The 20,157-nt window shown below is 26.8% G+C and overlaps 1 protein-coding gene across 1 annotated transcript in view; it reads right to left on the reverse strand.

The window, feature by feature from the left end:
• The window catches only part of LOC127290213 (glypican-6), a 151,302-nt gene that overhangs the window by 22,371 nt on the left and 108,774 nt on the right, over positions 1-20,157 (reverse strand). Inside the window, exon 2 of the mRNA XM_051318656.1 lies at positions 320-490. Coding sequence (XP_051174613.1) covers positions 320-490 — 171 coding nt within the window. The remainder of the gene's footprint in view (positions 1-319; positions 491-20,157) is intronic.

Consider the following 20,157-nt stretch of genomic DNA (forward strand, 5'->3'; position numbering starts at 1 on the left):
TTATGAAAATGAAATACAGAGAGACGCGAAACACAAAGGATATATAATAAAGAATTTGCTCGCGAATTTCATTTTATTTTATTCACGAGATTTGATATATAAAAGTGAAATATGAAAAAACTACGACATATAACTTGAAATGTATTGTTCTTTTGTGTGTTTTGAAATTATAGAATTCATGTTATTTGACTTTGTTTTCATAAAGATATAAAGACGCGACGATATATATATATATATTGAATTAGAGAGGTAAATGAAATTCTAATGTTAAATCTATTTTAGAGACAAATTTGTATAAGGAATAGATGCATTTACTTACTGTGAAATCTAGTTCCTCTTGTGACGAGCAATTGTTGCAGTCGATGAAGAGTGTCTCTTGTTGCTTTCTCATGTTTATCTCGAGCTCTCGCCTGTAGTCGCAATTCCATATCCGCTGAACAGCATACTTCACCTCCACTACTTATTCCTCCGCATGTCTTTAATTCTCTCGCTGAAAATATAGAAATTCAAAATTTAGTATACAAAATACAGATATTATATTAATTTAAAAAATATTTTACACTCCATTTTCTTAAAAATTTTTCATCGGTAAAGTTCACAACTGATCAACGATTGAAAAAAATTTTTCCTTTGGAAATTTATAATTAATTTTTTAAAAATTTCTCTTTGAAATATAAAAAAGGGTAAACTTGATGTAAAAGTGAACATATGACTAAATAAATAATGTGTGTGGTTTAAAAAAAAATTAATAAATAAAAAAAAAAAAGATTATATACAATAAAGAAAACACGAGTCTCTAGTGGTTTGTAAAGAGTTATACGAGTGAATTCAAGACTTTCCCGCAAGTGTTTGCTGAAGGAATACTTTCAGGGCCATAGAATGAGAAGTATATTCTGCAAATGTAATTTGATTCTCAGAAACAAGAAAGCGTTACTTCGTGATTGCAATTCAATATTTTTTTCACGTTCTGCGTAAACTATAAAATACTGACTCATATTACAAGGGAATCAAAATACTTTTGAAGAAGAACAAGAAGAGGGTGCATGCTTTTTCTTGAAATAGCAATTCTTATATTTATATTTTCCATATATATATATATATATATATATATATCTTTTGCGAATTTTCTAATATTACTTTCAAGGAAATTCAATAAATATTTTAGGTTATATTAAAAATGTTTATCTATATATTTTTTTGGAACAGGAAGCATATGTTGCTATGGTAATTAAATTTACTTCATAAAATGTTAGTGTTGCGCAAAACTAACAGCTTCTTCGAAGATCTTCACCCTCTGTTAACTTCTCCATTATCGTTACGGTGTGGTGAACTCTTGGATGAGGGTGCGATAACAATTACGTGTGCTTTTGGATGGGATTTATTGAGCCTTGAAATAGAAAGAATTGACCTCTTCCTTTTTTTTAATAGAGGAGTAAATTTCGAAAGTTTTCGATAATTCTTGGCAAATTCTAAACTATTCATTCATAAAATTCACAAATCTCTAAATTTTTAATTAATAAAAATTAGTTCACTAATTTAAATTAGTGAAAATTTCTATTAACTTTCAGTCATTTCATTTTACTTCTTTTACTTAAATATATGATAAAAAAAAAAATGATGAAAAATTTACATTTGAAAATTATGAATAAATACTAATCGAATTGAAAAAGTTTCAAACATTTCTCTCGCAATAAGTAAACAATCATCAAATTCGAAAATCACCAATAATAAAATATCAAGTGAACACAGGTGTTTTAAATCCTGACAGGATTTGGTGGGACTTTAGGAAAGCTTCCTTCGAAATTGGTTTTTCTTTCCAAGTTTGTGATTTCAAGATTGTGTCCGTGTCGCTCTGTATATATATGTATATATACACTACCTACTTTAATCGGCCTTAGTACTTTTCACGAACATTTGTAAACATTCACACACACAACGAATTTAAAAGTCTAGCTATCCTGCAACTTGAAAGTTTTTGCCAAATAATGTTTTTCCCTCTTTTATTTTCGCAAAAAAAAAAAAAAAAAAAAAACAAAACAATTTCTTACCCTGCTTATATAAAAGCTGAAAGAGCAGTCGGATTACCTTTCGTAATCGTTATGAAGTAATAAAAGCTCAGTTTTGTTTCAAACTCTTGAATGTTTCATATAATTCCACGCGGATCAGTTTTAACAAGTTTTATACAAAATTAAAGATTATAATTATTAGGGCTTTTTTTTATTAGTTTGTATAAATGTAATTACAATTATATCAATTTTTTGTTTAGGAATTTTACACTGAAAAAAAATTTTATTTGATTCAAATAATTGATTACTTGACTATTATCAAATAAATATTTATTTGAACCAAATAATTATTATTTGAATCAATAAAATGGTAGTTGTTTTAAATACAGGAATTATTGGTTCAAATACAGTTTATTTAATTCAAATAAAAGTTATTTGGTTCAAGATAAATATTTATTTTTGATAATAGTCAAGTAATCGATTATTTGAATCAAATACATTTTTTTTTTCATCGTATTTTTTGTATTAAAGTTTTTTTAATTTTATATTAAAATTACATGAAAGGTTTTGTGAAACAAAATCATTTTATGTTTTTATATAATAAAACTATATTATAATAAACTTGAGGATTTTATGTAGAATATATCAAATATCCGGTGATCGATTTTAGGGTTGTATAAAATACTCTTTACTCTCTTGAAGATATTGGCTTAAAGATGGTTATATTGCTTATCATACCAATTTCCTCGGTCTGAGCTAATTTCATTTTCCAACTCATAGCAGTATATATAGTTGTATGTATATACTCAAGCCTGATTCCAATTTTGCTGGAAAACTTTTGAAACATAATATAGAAGTAATGATTCATTTAAAGGGGACGATTTATTTTCTCGCTTTCTCTCCCCCCCCCCTCTCTCTCTCCCTTTTGAAAAAAGTGTAATAGCAGTGAAGTAAATTACCGTGGAAAATATATATCATAATAAGGCTTCTTAACTTCTTCTGGTACATGTCCAAAAATACATTCACACAATTTTTTTTTTTTTTGCAAAAATTTCAATTTCGTAAAATTGAAACAAAAATCTAATTTGTATTTGTAGAAAAATTAAAATATAGTTTACTGCAAAGTAAATTAATTTTAAATTTAGTGTCACAAAAAATTATAAAATTTTGTATCTAAAAAAATATTTTTTTTTCTAATTTTTAAAATAATAGACACTTTATTTATCTGTTTAAAGTGTGCTAAATTGTCCATTATTTCACTCCTGCTATTATTTAACGCAAAAAATGTAATAATAGAAGTGAATGTGGCGCTATCTCTTAGTGCAAGAAGCAGTTGAATGACAAAATGTGCGCCTGCAAGTGGTAACCACGTACCTAACCTATTTTACGTATTCAGAATCAGAGAGCATTCCTCGTTTTATTTCAATGATTGTAATTTGTGACTGTTATTAAATTATAACTGTTTATTTTAAAAAATGAGCGAAAACGAAGCATTTTCTGATGAGTCATTATAAATGTAATTCATAAAGTTATATAATAAATATGTATTGCAAATTTTCAACAAATGAAGAGTTAGTTACGGTAACGGGTACAGTGACCGACACCCTGGGCATACTATCAACTTTAAATTATATTTTATCAGAATTTATTAAAGATTTAGTTATAAAATAAATTTCAAATAAAAGATTTCGATTAAAATTTATAGTACATAAGCTTAAAATTAAAAAAATTCTTTGATAAGAGTTTATAATATTAATTTAAAAATGTATAATATGAAAACAATGAACGACATTTTTTAATAAAATGAAAAATATTTAAACTACTATTTAAGTAAAATGATATTTATTAATATTATCACAAATTTTATTATTCAGATTTAATGTATAAAAAAAGTTGCTTTTAAAATATAATTATTTAACAATTTCTTCATATTTATAAAAATTTGTAGTCAATAAAGCAAATTTTTTGAGGTTAGTTTTCTAGAAAGTAAAATATTGAGGAAAATATAAATATATAAAATTTTGTTTCAACTGTATCAGTTTCTAAATATCGTACATTAATTAATTTACTAGTGATATTTAATTAAATATTATTATTTCTATAGTTATTATCGTTTTTAATAGCTGGTGTCGGTCACTGTACCTTTTACCCTACTATTTACAAAATTAAAAAAGAAAAATTTGTTATTTTTTTTTAAATCATTTAAGATAATTATTTATTCTTTTTAATAACACTAACCCATGTTAGTACTCTGAGAGTTAAAAAAAAAAGTAGAAAAAAATATTCTTTTGCAATCGAAAGGTTGAAGTTTAAAAATATGCATTATAACAATTTTTTCCTGATGAATCTTTAAATGATAATAATTTTCAAACTTACTTTTTTGCTTTAATAATTTTTTTCGTGTTTAAAGTTCGCATATTATTTCAAATAATATATGTATGGGTTCATTTATTTAGAAATGGAAACGAGAAAATATGTGGATAAAGGACTATTAAATGTTTGGCAATATAACTGGAAATGTTGAATGTGAAAGCTCACTATATATAATGCGTGCGGCTGTATCGTTGGCCGTTTTGTTAGCGTCGCGACGGTACAGAGACGCCAGGGGTTTTCCGTCGCGACGTACTTCCGAGACTCCTACAAACAGTTGTAGTAGTACAGGTCACATAAGGATTCTCTATACTCAAATGCAAGCACGCGAGTGTTATTTTATATTGCAAAGAAACAGACGGAAAGAAATTTTCATGTTCTCGCAAGAAAAGATAGACGCAAATTGCTTACTAGGAGAGCTAGGGGTTGGTTGTAACAGTTTTCAGTATTTTTTTATATAATCGTGAAATGTATCAAATATTTTATATAACAGTCAATGGTTTTATCAATAAATCAACTTTTCGTACAGTAAATTTAGGCAAAGAAAATAATTTAAAAGTTCATTATTTTTGCAGAAAAGTCGAAAAAAAAAATCAGCTGTTACAACATGCCCCGCGCTGGGGTAGGTTGTAACAGTGACGGGGTAGATTGTAAAAATGATTAAATTTTTATTAATAATAAATAATGTTTATAAATATTTGAAAATATTGCAATTTTCGACTTTTGTTTAAAATTAGAACACAAGAGACACGTGCCGTTGCATTTCTCAATGGCTAAAACGCTTGATTACACTTGGGATAATTCAAGTGTATCAGACCGTGATTTTTTATACTATATGAAAGGTCAAGCTTTGCACACATGTTTTCACGTGACTATAATATGTATACCGGCATATCGTTTATCGATTGACCGTACACCTTTACCAAATGCATATTACATATATTCTTGAAAATGATCTCTATAAAATATATATATAAATATATATGATAAAGCCAGAAAGTTCACAAAATATTTGCCTTCACTTATATTTATTGAGAAATCTTTTAATAAAAATCGGAAAACATTTTATATTGATTCGTTTTATATATATATATATATATATAAAATTAATTTATTAGAAATCAATATAATAATGTTATATATTATTCATTAAAGTAAGTTAAAAATTTAATTATTTATTATCCAATATTAAGTCATCGTAAAATGAAATTAATTTTAAAATATTATAATATTGGTATTAAGATAATGTAATCTTTGTATATTATAATAAAAAAGAATCTTTTTTCGAAACGTTTTAGTATAGGTATATCAAAGGTGAAAAATCCGAAAAGTTTTTCAAATATGAAATATTGCTGGAGTTATGGGGAAATTGGAAAATTTCCATGCAAAGTGAATTTTGATATCGTGATGTCAAATGTTCAGTTTGATATTATCGTGAAGTTAAATATAAAGTATATAATAAATTAACATAAAAAATATTTAAAGTATATTTACGATTTGATTAAATAAATTATATATACCATATACATTTCATTAAATATTTATAATCATTTAAATTAAAACTATTCCTTTTGAATTAAATTTACTCATCTAAATTAAATATTTAATATTTTAATTATATTTACAATTCGAATATGCACCAAATTAAAATGTAATTAATAAAAATTCTTTAGGGGTCATCTATAAAGCATGTGATACATTTTTTCAGAATTTTAACACCCCCCCTCCCCCTTGTGATGCTTTTTCCAATACCGATTAATATGGAGTGTGATATTTTGCTGACCCCCTCCCTACCCCCTAAAGTATCACATGCTTTATGGATGACCACTTATTTGTAAGTTAAGAAATTTCGTTGATTTAAAAAAAGATATATATTTAAATATTATAGCGTAATTATGTTAATAATAAATTTAAATAATTATTTTAATCAAAAAAATAAAGATATTAATTTTGATGTGATAAATATATATATATATATAAATATATATACATAATATTTCTTGATAACCATGTAATCAATAAGGACACATAAGTTTAGCATATATGTTCTTAATAAAAGACAAATATAGAAATATGTGAATCATAGTTTGAGGAATGCAGAAAATCATTTAATTCTTTAAAGACATTATTTGCGAAATGCAAATATGCATAAATTATATAAATAAATGATTCGAATAATTTTTTTTATTTACTTTTTGTGATATAAGAATATATATTTCTGATACACATACTTATAGAAAGAGTTATTAAACTGCTTATCAGCGTACATCAACAATTTGAAATTCTTTATTTATTCGCAATACAATATTGCGATTTCTCAACCCTTTTTTTATTTTAAAGTTATAAGTTAATTAAATAATTTAATAAGATAATTTTTTTATTATTAATTAACGAATATTAAATGAAAAATAAGAATTCATTATTTGATTTATTGATCTTTTGATTAAAATTTTATGTCGACATTATAGCTTTAGGATTAAGTGAAATAATTATGTATTATATTATATAATTATATATTACATTAATTTTGTATTGTTATAAAAATAATTAATAATTAATTATTCAATTGGATTCTATAAAGCTCATATAATATTAACACAATATGTTAAATAAAAAAATGCATTAAAATTTAAATAGCAAATACATGAAATAAATAAAAAGTTTATTCAATATAATAATAAAAACAAAATTCGGAAAAAATTGATTTTGTTTTTTAAGTTACTAGTATGAGAAATGTAAAAAAAAAATTTTATTTGCAAAATCTGGAGAAAAAAAACTCATATCCTGAAGTTGTTTATACTGAAAACGAGATTTAATGATAAAAATTTAATACAAAAAAAACACAATTATATAAATATCTATTCAATACAGACAAAAGAACTGATCAATAGTTAAACTTTTACATGACCGCATGTTTATAGGGTATGAGAGAGAGAGAGAGAGAGAGAGAGAGAGAGAGAGAGAGAGAGAGAGAGAGAGAGAGAGAGAGAGAGAGAGAGAGAGAGAGAGAGAGAGAGAGAGAGAGAGAGAGAGAGAGAGAGAGTTTTAGGGGGGATACTTTAGTAGGTTTACAGAGAGTAGAGCCAAAAGCTTGGAGGGAATGAGAAGACACATAAGGGTTGCTAGGAGACACCCTTCACTCTCTCTCTCTCTCTTTCTCTCCACGTGTTACATTGCATTATCCTATTCGACAAGACTAGGGAAGGAGAAAAAAGAGCGCGGGTCACTGAATTGGTTGCGCGCACAAAGTTACAATTTCCGAGTGTTTAGGTGGAAAACTCTGTCGGAATCTGCGGATGCTCCGTGACCTTGAGACGATAATAGGATCTCATCTTGATCTCTGCAACTCCGCGCCCAACGCATTCAATCAACGATGGAAATCTAACGAGAGAAATTCTCTCACTAACTTTTTTTTTCTCCCCCGCTTTCACATTGCATCCAACTGATGCTGCTGCTACTGCTTCTTCCATCTCAGGACCAATTTCTACTCATCTCTGACTCAACAATTTTCCGGACGCTTTTTTCAATCAAAAAACTTTTTACTTCAGCAAATCACGATTCAACCGTATATAAATAAGGAAAAATGAGAAATTTAAGAGAAATGAGAGTTAAAGTAATTTATTAAATTCAAATTCTTAATTGTATTTATTTAAAAACTAATTTAAGGAAAGTAATTCAAATTAAAACAGTTAAATTAAAATATAAAATCAGTGTCATTTATTTAAGAAATAAAAACTATAAATTTCAAAAGCGACATTCAAAATATAAGTAAAATTTATCAAGGCTTTTTAAACAATTCTATCTATACAGAATTCCAAATTTAAATTTTTTTAAATGAATTAAAGAATTACTAATATAAAAATGTGTATAAAAAAAAAACAATTGGAGTGAGCGATGAAAATAATATAAAAATGTCATGTGGATATAAAATTTAAAAACAGAAGCAACTTATCATAAATTACAATAATTTATAATAAATTAAAAGCAAAAATTGGACTAAATATATATATGAAAAAAGAAAACACATGAAATGATAAGACTTCGTGAAAGTCCAATTCACGCTGGGAAAGCAACGACCTCAGAGTTGAATAATTATACCAACCGACCCGATAACATTAATTACATCGAACTTATAAGATTGGACCACACACAAGACCTTTAGAAAATATGAATTTCTCAACGATTTTTTCGACAAAATAAAATATGCTCTTTTCAAAAAAAAAAAAAAAAATTCCCTAATTTCTCGTAATTAATTATTTATCTCTTTTTACGCATCTATACATTTGTGATTTCCTCTTATTTCTCGCTCCCCTTCTAAAAAAACAAAAACGATATTTTCTACTGTGAATAATGATGAAGAATTTGAGAATTGTAAATTTTTTTTTGAAATTGAATTTTAGGAAACTTGTATATATGTATGTTAAAATATACTCTTGAAAAAAAAAAATCGTTGAAAATAAAAGGACACTTGTTTTGCGGTCACTTAATATTCGTCTCGCGCGATTGTCTTTCTATAGTCAATGAAGAGATGTTTTACATTCGAGACAAGATCGGATCCATAAGCTACCAAACAGCAAGTATATATCATTGTGATTCAGTTCGGTATCTATACCTCAATTATACCGTTTATCTGTCGGCTTCTCCTCCGCACACGCAGCGCGGTTTTTCATACCATATAATATGGGGCATTCCACGTGAGATTTTCATTCAAGAATTTTTTTTTTTACAATTTTTTTCGAAATTGTTATGAAAAATAAGAAAATACGTATTTTTTTATTTCTTCATTATAGATAAAAATTATGAAAGTTATGATTTTTTTAAATTTTAACGAAATCAGAAGCCGAGGACTTTTGAAATGACGTTTTTCTCTGATCTGCTAACAGATCTTTAATATTTTAATTATGTAGTAAAAAATAATCTAACAACAATGAAAGCATTTAAAAAATTGAAATTAAATCTGTAAAGTGACTTTATATAAAATCGATCACTAGTCTTATAAGTAGTCATTTTTTTAAGGCTACATTTCATTTTTTAGATGTTTTCCTTGTAGTTACTTTACTTTTTAATACATAATTAAAATATTAAAGATATAAATTGAACAAATAATATATTTAATATATTAGCAGAACATAGAAAAACGTCATTTCAAAAGTCCTCGGCTTCTGATGACGTTGAATTTAAAAAAAAAATCATAACTTTCATAATTTTCATCTAATGAAGAAATAAAAAAATATATATATTTTCTTATTTTTCATAACAATTTTAAAAAAAAATGTTGCAGTCAAAAAAAAATTTTTTTTTTTTAATAAAATCTCATATGGAATGTCCCATATATTTATGTATATATAAATGCGGTGAGAGATTCCACAGGCTATATATGCAAATTATGACTTGGCCATACTTGACATTCAGTCGCGCTCACGTGAACGTTGCGAACAAAATAGACTATATTTTATCACCTGCCAACAGCTTTCCGCTCCTTACACATATATACATATACACATAAACCAACATTGCGCATGGTGATTCTTGACAAGATTTTATCTGGCGACTTCAAGCCAAACTGGACCATCTATAAATGGGGGCTGTGAGGAATTTCGATTTCTTTTTTCTTCCTCATCCCTTATATATATATATATATATATATATATATATATATATATATATATGTAACTGTAACAAATCGAGGGGAATCTAATGTGCCTCAAAAGGAAAACCTTGTATCTACTAAATTGGATCCATTATATTGTGTGATATATACAATTAATTCAATATCTTTCTTCCTTTTTAGTCAACTTTTTTTCAGTTTCCGGCTTCTTTAGAAAATTAATATATTTTTGAAATGTAATGTTACTTAATTTCTGAATGTTCAAATAAACAAAATCATTTCTTTGCGGTTTAATAATTAATATATTCTGACAAATGAAAAATCGATATCTAAAAATTCTGTAAAGTAAAAATTTGTTTTAAAACAGAAATTCCATAAAAAGGCCAATCCGAAAAATGAAAATTTGTCTAAAAAATAATTCTTTAAAAATTCTTTAAAATGAAAATTCTATAATGATTTTTATGGGATAATTATACACCTCATTTATTAAATTATTAATTTATTTTTTTGGATACAGAAAGCAATATTTTTTTATAATAAAATTTCAAGTTAAAAAAGTTCATTTCAACGTTCGCAGAACTTGAGACACATAAAAATGTACAAACATTGAATAAAATACTGATATGAATATACATCATCTACTATGTATTTATATACATAGAAGGTATAGTCCTCTACTATAAAAAAAAAAAAAACATTTTTCTCCCCTGGAAAAAAGTGGAACTATGCTGTATAATCCAAATGCAAATTAAATGCCAAGTGTTTCGTGCACAAGTGGAAAAAATTGTCAACCAAATTGTGTATAAAGCAGTAATTTCATTTAAAAGCTGGAAAAATGCAAATATTGATTGAAATTAATTCCGACGTCCGAAAAAAGAAAGAAAGAGAGGAAGATAAAAAGAGATTGCATTAACCATATAGTAAATTGAAAGCTTTTTGAGAAGAAGGTTTATTTCAAATGTTATATTTGTAAAACTGTGAATGATTTTCACAATAAAACAAACATTATTGTTTGCAGATTGCTAAGATTAGATTCAGGATTTAACGGGTACATTGACCAGAAAGTCAATAAAATCCAGTGAATCTTTTCTCTCTCTCTCTCTCTACATATAAAGCGAAAAAGACAGCACGTGGCTACTGAACCTTTTCTTTGATTAACAGAACACAATTTCCTACCAAACGTTCTTTATCGTCCAAATTCCGTTTCTTTTTTTTATGGTCCAACACATATGGCGAAGAACATTGCGAAAGACAAAGAAAACTTTGAAAAATGCAACAAAATGCATTGAACAAAACAATAAGAAAATTGAAACAAAAAATCTATTGAACTCCTATATATATATTATACACGGAAATAATTAATTCAGTATATTTTACAAAACTGTGACGGAGTAGCGGATACACACTACAAAAAGAAGTATCTTATTTTAAGATGTTTTTGGTCGCCTTTTTAAGATGTTTTCTACAACTTGTTTCTAAATTATCAAAAACATCTTAAAATGCATTAGTTTCTTAAGATATAAGATAGATAGGAAGATACTTTTGGTAACTTGCTTTCAATGTGTCTTATAATAAGATACTTCTTTTTGCAGTGCAGCTCTTTACAAATGAGCCGAAAGTTTTGAACGTTCATATGAACGAAATATTTTTTTTAATCTATAAATTATTAAAAATTATGATGACCATGTAAAATAAAACAGTAAATTAAACAATTATTAAATTAATAACATCTTTTTAGATATTTTAAACAATATTTTGTAATAAAATTCGTAGTTAAATAAGTTCACGGAGAGAATAAAAATGCACAAAATCTGATTGGTTGTCCACAATTATAACCAGATTGCGGACAACCAATCAGATTTCTACATTTCGTTTCTGTCGGTAAATTTTTTTCTATCGATAATCGTGTAAACTGTTTTACTAAACAGTATCGTTCATTTAACTGAATGTTTAGTCCGTCCAAAATGAACGATACAGTTTAGTAGATTTAACTGAGATAGTAGTAAGATCTACTACGCCCTTCTCTCCGTGTGTAAAATTTACTGAATTAAATTTTTCCTTGTAGGAGTTCAATAGATTTTTGTTTTAATGTTTAGTAGCTTACGCTATCCATTTTGAATTTTGTAACAAAAATGAATCAGGTTGATGGCGCTGAAAATATTATATGTTTGTTTAGAAAAAGGTTTTGTGAAAATAATAAATGTTATTAGACACATAATTTTTCCACTTGGACAATCATTTGGGAAGTAAAATTAGTGCCGATCTAATGATTTAATCGCCTGAATTTTTGAAACTATATTAGGAAATGGTAGCCAACGAAGAAAAAAATAATGAAAGAACAATAATTTTCAATTCGGTTCGTTGAGCAAACTATGGTATATCGATTAAATATTTGGGTGTGAGCGAGGAAAACAGTTAAATAGCAAATATACAATATATATATATATATATATATATATATATGAAATGATCCTGAAATGAATGTTATTGGCATGGAAGATGGTATCTATTGGTTTACATCCGCAAAATCAGAACACACAAATGGAATGACCGGTTGTGCACAAATAAGCGTAAATATATATTATGCGTATATAAATATACATATATACACAACGTCCACGTTTACACCAGAAATATTTCTCGAACATTAACCCCTTTGGAATCTAAAAATATATTCTAAAAATGATTATATATATATATATACGTTAAAATGTATATATCTTCCGTAAATTCCACACATGTGCGTGACAAAATTAGAACATATCACAATTGATTTTCTCGCGCATTGAAATTAAATATGTATTTGGTTTCACTTCAAATGTATACACAAAAGCACATTCAGACAAAATAAAACAAATATATGACACACTGCTAAACGACTATGAAAGATGAGTCATATTAGTAACTATAGTAAACTTTTTTACTTATGTAATTTTGTGCTTAAGGAAAGTTAAAAAAATTATTTTTCAACATTCCTGAACTTAAATCAATCTTTTTTCCTTTACTTTATGTATTCATTTATATAAATAAATTTAAGACACGTCGCAGGATATTTCACTATGTGTATTGCAATTAATTAAAACACAAATAATAAATCTTATTTTAAGGCGAAGTTTCTTTCATTTATATATATATAAACCAGGGTTGATTTTTGCTCACGCATAAGATAAACTACATGATGCCATGCAAGAAAGTCTTGGGGTAGTATATACATATATATATAGGAATTGCAAATGATGTCAGTTACACACTCTTTCTAAGAACTTTGTTTGCAATAATTTGTGTATACTCTATTATTCATGACACGCAAATGTTACGTAATTCAATGTATAAAAAAAAATTATTCTTTTTTCTCTTGCGACCTTTGGGTAACATCTTTCTAATAGCTATTATTACCCTCATCCCTCCTCATAATAAAAATAAACTGTGCTAAATTAAAAGTCTGCGAAATTCTTTGTGTAATGCATTGTTTATGACGCGTGTGGTGTTACGGAAGAGTGCTTCAAGATAATTGGATGGAACCCTCAAAGTTTGAAATAAAAAAAAAAAAAAAAAAAAAAAATTAATATCCTGTCTAGAACGCAAATTATTATTAGGGATAAAGGTCTATAATTATGTGAAAACATTTGATGCCAAAGTAGAAATTCACCAATCTGTGGTTTTCGATTTTGTATATATATATATATATATATATATATATGGAAGAAATGATTTTTTTTTTGTTTTATAAAATTATATATCTTTCTGATCTGATAATGCTCATATATAAGATAGAAGTTTTGAATTCACATAAATTTACGCATTTATCGTAGAACTCAATTTTAAAAACCAGTTTTGGGATAAAAAAAAGATTTATTGTTAGTTTAACGGTATATGTATATATATATATTTGGTGTGAATTTCATTTGCGTAAATTTTAATTGTAATAATGACAATTAGTGCGTGAAACATTAATTTGCACGCGTCGGGGTGGATTTCACATTAATGAGGTTTTGACAAAAGTTACGCATGTGTATTTAATTGTCACCTGAAGCGGCACAGTGGTTTTGAAACGGAGATAAATCAGAGTGAGAGTCAGTGTGTTCCATACACTATAATACTAAAGAGAGAAATATATATATGCTTTAGCTAGAGTGAGTTTTACTGGACCAATATGAAAACAGGGGGGGGGGGTGTTAATATTTCATCCCCTATCTCGAACGTAACCCCTCTTTCCGAACCAATACAGATGCACTTGTATTTTATTTCACCTTCTTGCTATAGCATAGGTTCAGCTTGCATTTTCGAAAGCTGTTTTACTACTTAGAGAGCAACGTATTTTCGAGGATATTCAAAAACTAAATATTTCGATCACATTATTAAATGTTAATGAGATAAGAGTTAGAAATTGGATTTAATTTTTCCGACTGAATTATATAGGCTTTTATGGATTTTTATCAAATATAATGTTTTTGAAATATATACTCTAATTAACGTTCTGCATTCAAGTTTACGCGCCATTGGGTGATAACGCCACCAAACGTTCTTCTTGGTCAATTATACTAAACTACATAATATGTTACTGTTCAGATCGCGCGGTATACGGTTATTATCTCTTTAACAAATTTTTTAACTTTTTCATACGAAAATGGTAATTTATGAATATTTTTATTGAAAAATTTTCAATCAAAGAATTAATTATAAAGAATTTCTTGGAATATATACTTTTCATTTTGAAGTTTTTTAAAGAAACCTTGTTTTTAATATTTTTTTTTAAATCCGCAAATATTGAGAAAAATACCAGTGTCGTTTGAGAATGATATCGATGTATATAAAAAAAAAAAAAAAATTGTCAAGGTCTACAAAATGTAAAATAAATTCGTGTCTTTTTTCACGCAGACAAGTGAATGATAATAATGTTGAAAATACTTGAAGGCAAACAAGCAATCATTCCTGACGAACAGTTTCTCTCAGTGTGAAATGAAGCAAACCTAATTTTCTCTTTGGTCTTTTTGCACCCTCTTTCATTTTATACTCGGAGAGAGATGAGAAGAGTGAGATAGAAAGAGAGAGGTGGTGAACAGTTTGTAGTTTGTGAGTAAGCTCATGTTTGTGAGTATTTGGCTCCCGGTCGATCCCCTACGTATAGACTATAGATATATAGCTAAAACGTGAGATCTCATCGTTATCAAGTGCGGACGTCACGTATATATAGTTATATATATATACTGAAACAGAACGTATATACGAGTCAAAAAAAGATATGTGCTGCTGCATCGTCGCAGAGGGTCGTCGTTGTAATAGAGCAAACTCCTTCGAAAACGAGTTCAGAGATCTTCTTTCATCTTGAAGCATCAAACGAATGATTCATTATTTGAAACAAGAAATTTCGATTTGGTATTATGATTTTTATTCTTGTTGACAAAAATTTTTAGTTTGTTATAGTAGCTTTCGATGCAAAAATTTAAAAATAGGATTACAAAAGTAGGAAACTGACAAATTTTCATCAAAAAAAAAAAAAAAACCAACGAGGTTGTAAAATGAAAAAAAAAATAAATAAACTTAAGTGAATTATATGAAGGAGCTATTTAATGTTATATCTTCATGAACGATCGTCTCCAGGGTTTGATGCCTCTTATAAAGCGCGCACATGCTCTTGAAAGTCTTGTTGCCATGAATGACGGAAACGAGTACTCAAAAAATGTTAAGAGCACTCAACGAGAATAATGAAGGATGACTTAATTGCCTAACAACTCAGGTTATGCAAATTACAGCTTACACGCGCGCACCAAATCAGTTTTATATACAAACTCTCCCAAGCTCGATGAGAACACACATTTATATTTTACACTTACATATATATATATGAGAACATTAACACATAATATTTAAAATTCAAACAAGAATTTAAATTCCCGAACAAATAGATGGAAGAAAAATTTATTAATTAAAATTCATTCAAAATTTATATGGAATAAATAACTTATCAGTTAATCTGTAATTTTACAGAACAAATTTTTATTATTATAACAAAATTTTTATTATTATAATAAAATTCAAATCTCGACAGTTATGTATGATTGCATTCGAGGTATATATATATATAATATAGTTATGATTACATGAAAATGTAAATTACCTAGATAATGAGAATTTTCCCTGACCTTTTGTGACTTTACGATATACTGTAATGTATCTTTTCAACTCATTCAAGATCACTACCCTCTATATATATTGAAGACAGATTTATCACGGCAAATATAACTTCACACAAGTGGAGTGTGAACGATAAATTGAATTATACTTGATATCTGCTATTTAAATATAGCTTTCACTTATAATCACAGAAAATTAAAAGGCATTAAAATAAGCTGCAACGCTTATTATTTTAATCCAATTTTGCTTATTTTAATACATTTTGGTATTAAAATAAGCAAAATTGTATTAAAATAATAAGCGTTGCAGCTTATTTTAATACCTTATAATTTTCTGTGATTATATTCTTTTTTAAGATTAACAATATGGCCAACATTATAAACTTAAATTCATCATAATTATAATCTGTTTTCCAATATACGAGCAAAAAAAAAATATTCTTTCTATAATTTTATAAGATCATTAAACAAAATTTTAAATTTTAAGCGATTCGAATTTTAAAATAACAAAATTTCAAATTTACCTTATTTTTATTTGCAGAAATTATTATTTGATGGAAAACATTTTCAATTTCGGACAAATATAAATTTGACGTTTTAAGAATTCTATCAAATAAAAATTCGGACAAATAAAGATTCGGTGAATTGGAAATTCCCTTCATTTTAAAATTTGAATCACTTAAAAATTTTTGTTGAATGAGAATTTTTCTTAATTAATATTTAAAAAAAAATTCTTTTAAAAAAGGGAATTCGATATTTAAAAAATTTGTTAAGTAAAAATTCGTTTAAAAATAAATTCTGTCAGCTATTAATTTGAAAAATTGAAAATTCGTTTAAAAAATAATTAATAAAAAAGATAAATTTTTTCTTTTTTTTTTATAAACGTTTTACTTATTTGCATTTTATGCTCAATTGTTTGCTATAATGTTTGAAATTTTTTTCTACCTAATTCTCTCACGACAGAGATTGATTTTCTTGCCGCATCAAATCAAACCAAGTGTCAATCTTCGTAACGTTTAGATCCTAATTTTCACGCCTAATGGCCAATTTCAGTGGAGATAATTGATACTTGTCGGTCTTTTTTTATAAATAATTGAAGAAAAAAAAGCCAACTAAAACATTGATTCAATTAAAACATTATGACAATAAAAGCATATGATTAAAATTTATTTCCTAAATTCCCTTTGAAAAATACCTAGCTTTTGAATAATTTTTAATTTTAATTTAAAACATTTTTAATAATTCCTAATTTTATTCGACGCAATGTCAGAAAAAAAAATGCCCGTGAAAAATTTCCAGTCTGGCAAATTTTTCTTTTGAAAAAAACTTTTATTAACAAATGGATAAAATTTCCCAAGTTTCGTCGTATATGGATTTAGCGAAAGAGATGAATTTGTTTGTTTTTTTTTTTTTTTTGACGTGAAAAGCACTATATATAACAAATGCAGAAAGTATTTTTCACTTTTGGTTTATTTATTGAAAGTTAGCGAAAGAGGAAGGAAAAATGCGTATATATCTCGACACTATATAGTTTTGATGATTCATTGGATCAGAAGCGCAAATAAATACAGTTATATTCTCCGTCATATATATATAGATATAGAAAGAGAGAGAATCTCCTCGAACGTTTTTGGGAGGCGGACAAAACCCGTGGTGATATCCCGAGGGACACTGTATCACACTGCATACAGACTTTTTATTTCTCCAACGTCCGCACTCGTTCTATTTACACCGATGACGATAAACACGTCTGCGGTATAAACCAACACAGACACATTTTGTTCTCGCATTTGTACATCTCTATATATCTGTACTTTAAGCTAAAGGCGCTTATTCAGCGACTGTACACAATGAAAGGAAGAAAGAAAAAAAAAAGTTAATTACTCTCGTATAATATAGATAACGAATGTGCTCTAATACCTTCTATACAAAAAAGAAATTTGAAATTTTTTTTTCCAAATATATAAATAAAATTATAAAATGTTAATTTACTAATTTAAATTAGTACAACCTTAAAATATTTTACTAACGAATTAGTGGATTTTTCAATTTTTACCAATGAATTATATATTTATTTATTTTTTTTTATTAGAATGATTATGCAAAAATATAATTAATTAAATTAAGTAATTTTTACTTGTTTAATGAGTCGTTTTCATTCATTAGTGAAATTGTCACGTGACGCGAAGGTAGCACTCCTAGTGTTCACTATCGTCAATACTAAACGCCGTACATCGTCAAATGACTTCTGCTTCGTTGAATATTTTATAATGCTAAAGTCCACAATATTTATGTTAAACGATTAGGAAACAAATTTTCTTTGAAGACAGAAAATTATAAAAAATTTTATCTAAAATAATATATTTTATAATTTTTTGATCAATAAACATTGCTAGAAATTTTTGTAAGACGAAAATTGATAGAAAATTTCATTTAAAAAATTATTTCTTTAAATAATCATATAATTATTGCTTGACCTAAAATATTTGCTTCTTGTTAAATTTTGTTTCATTATAAAAATACATAATCTGAAATGTTAAATAAATAATTCAAGTCCCGTTTTGAACCGTTTGCAAAAAAAAAAAAAAAAAAAAAACAAATTGAAGTATAATATTATTTTGCAAGGAACGTTCTCTGTCCGGAAACGGTAGGTTATTTGCAGCATCCGGTCCATCAAATATTCAGTTGTGATATCAGAGTTTCGACGTTGAGTGAGATCACTAAATTTGCTTTCGCGTGAATCATTCTTTTCCCCTAAGATGAAGAGAGGAAATAGGGAGACAAAACTAATGTAGGTGTAACTGTTGATTGTGAGGGCGTGTAGTAGATGAGTAGAACCTATACCTATATACATTGTACTCTATAGAAAGTGTATACATACATATATATATATATACTGAAGAACTGCCTCTGTCACGGAGTAATCATTTGATCAGTAAGTCTCGAGGAGAATTTTCGAGAAACTCATCCCTTTCATGCGGAACGAATCTAAGAGGAAAAGGACTTGCTCTCAGAAATTATCCTTTTCGTTCCACAACAATAATTCTTTTCCTTCAAAAGTTCATTTCTTCTTTCTTTTTCATTTCTCGAAAATTTTCTTCACATAAAAAAAATTTTGTTTCCCAATATTTTCATATTTCAACTTTCATTTCAGTAAGTGAATCTATAAATCAAGAAGCTATACAATAACGAAAAAAAATTATAAAATTTCATATAAAACAAATAATTTGAATTACTTATAATTATATATAAATCACGTTTTATAAACCCTCATCTCATCTAGAAATTTCTATTTAAATATATAACTCTTTAAAAAAAAATTAAACCGGATATTGTTTGTTGAGGGCCTGAAAATTCTGAAGAATGCGGGTTTATATATTGTGCTGTAAATATATATATATATATATATATATATATATATATATATATATATATATATATATATATATAAACAGAGAAAAAGAGAAGGCGGAGGAGGAGTATAGTATACATATATACAAAAATGAGAATATCCTTTAGGAACAAAATTTTATTCTTTCAGCCACGTTATCTGAGACTCGTGTGCGGTACTAAACATAAATTAATTCAACAATAACGGCTCCACCCCTTCCGCATAATATATAGTAAAGAACACGAATTGGCAAAACTTTTTAGGTCCCTTATTAACACAGAGAGAATGAGGGAGATATTGACTTAAAAGAAAAAAAAGGCGAGTGCCGAAAAAAAGAAATTCTCATAAAACGAAGAGAAGGAGAATATACACACTGGAAAAAAAATTTATTTGATTCAAATACCGGTGTATTTGGTTATTATCAAATAAATATTTACTTGAATCAAATATTTCTTATTTGAATCAAATACCGGTGTATTTGGTTATTATCAAATAAATATTTACTTGAATCAAATATTTCTTATTTGAATCAAATATATAGAATTTGTATCAAATATTTCAGTATTTGAAGCAAATACCATTTATTTAATTCAAATAAGAAATATTTGATTCAAGTAAATATTTATTTGATAATAACTAAATACACAC

The sequence above is a fragment of the Leptopilina boulardi genome, unplaced genomic scaffold (assembly GCF_019393585.1).
Source record: "Leptopilina boulardi isolate dan_hultmark-lab unplaced genomic scaffold, ZJU_Lbou_2.1 LbouV2_58, whole genome shotgun sequence".
NCBI lineage: Eukaryota > Metazoa > Arthropoda > Insecta > Hymenoptera > Figitidae > Leptopilina > Leptopilina boulardi.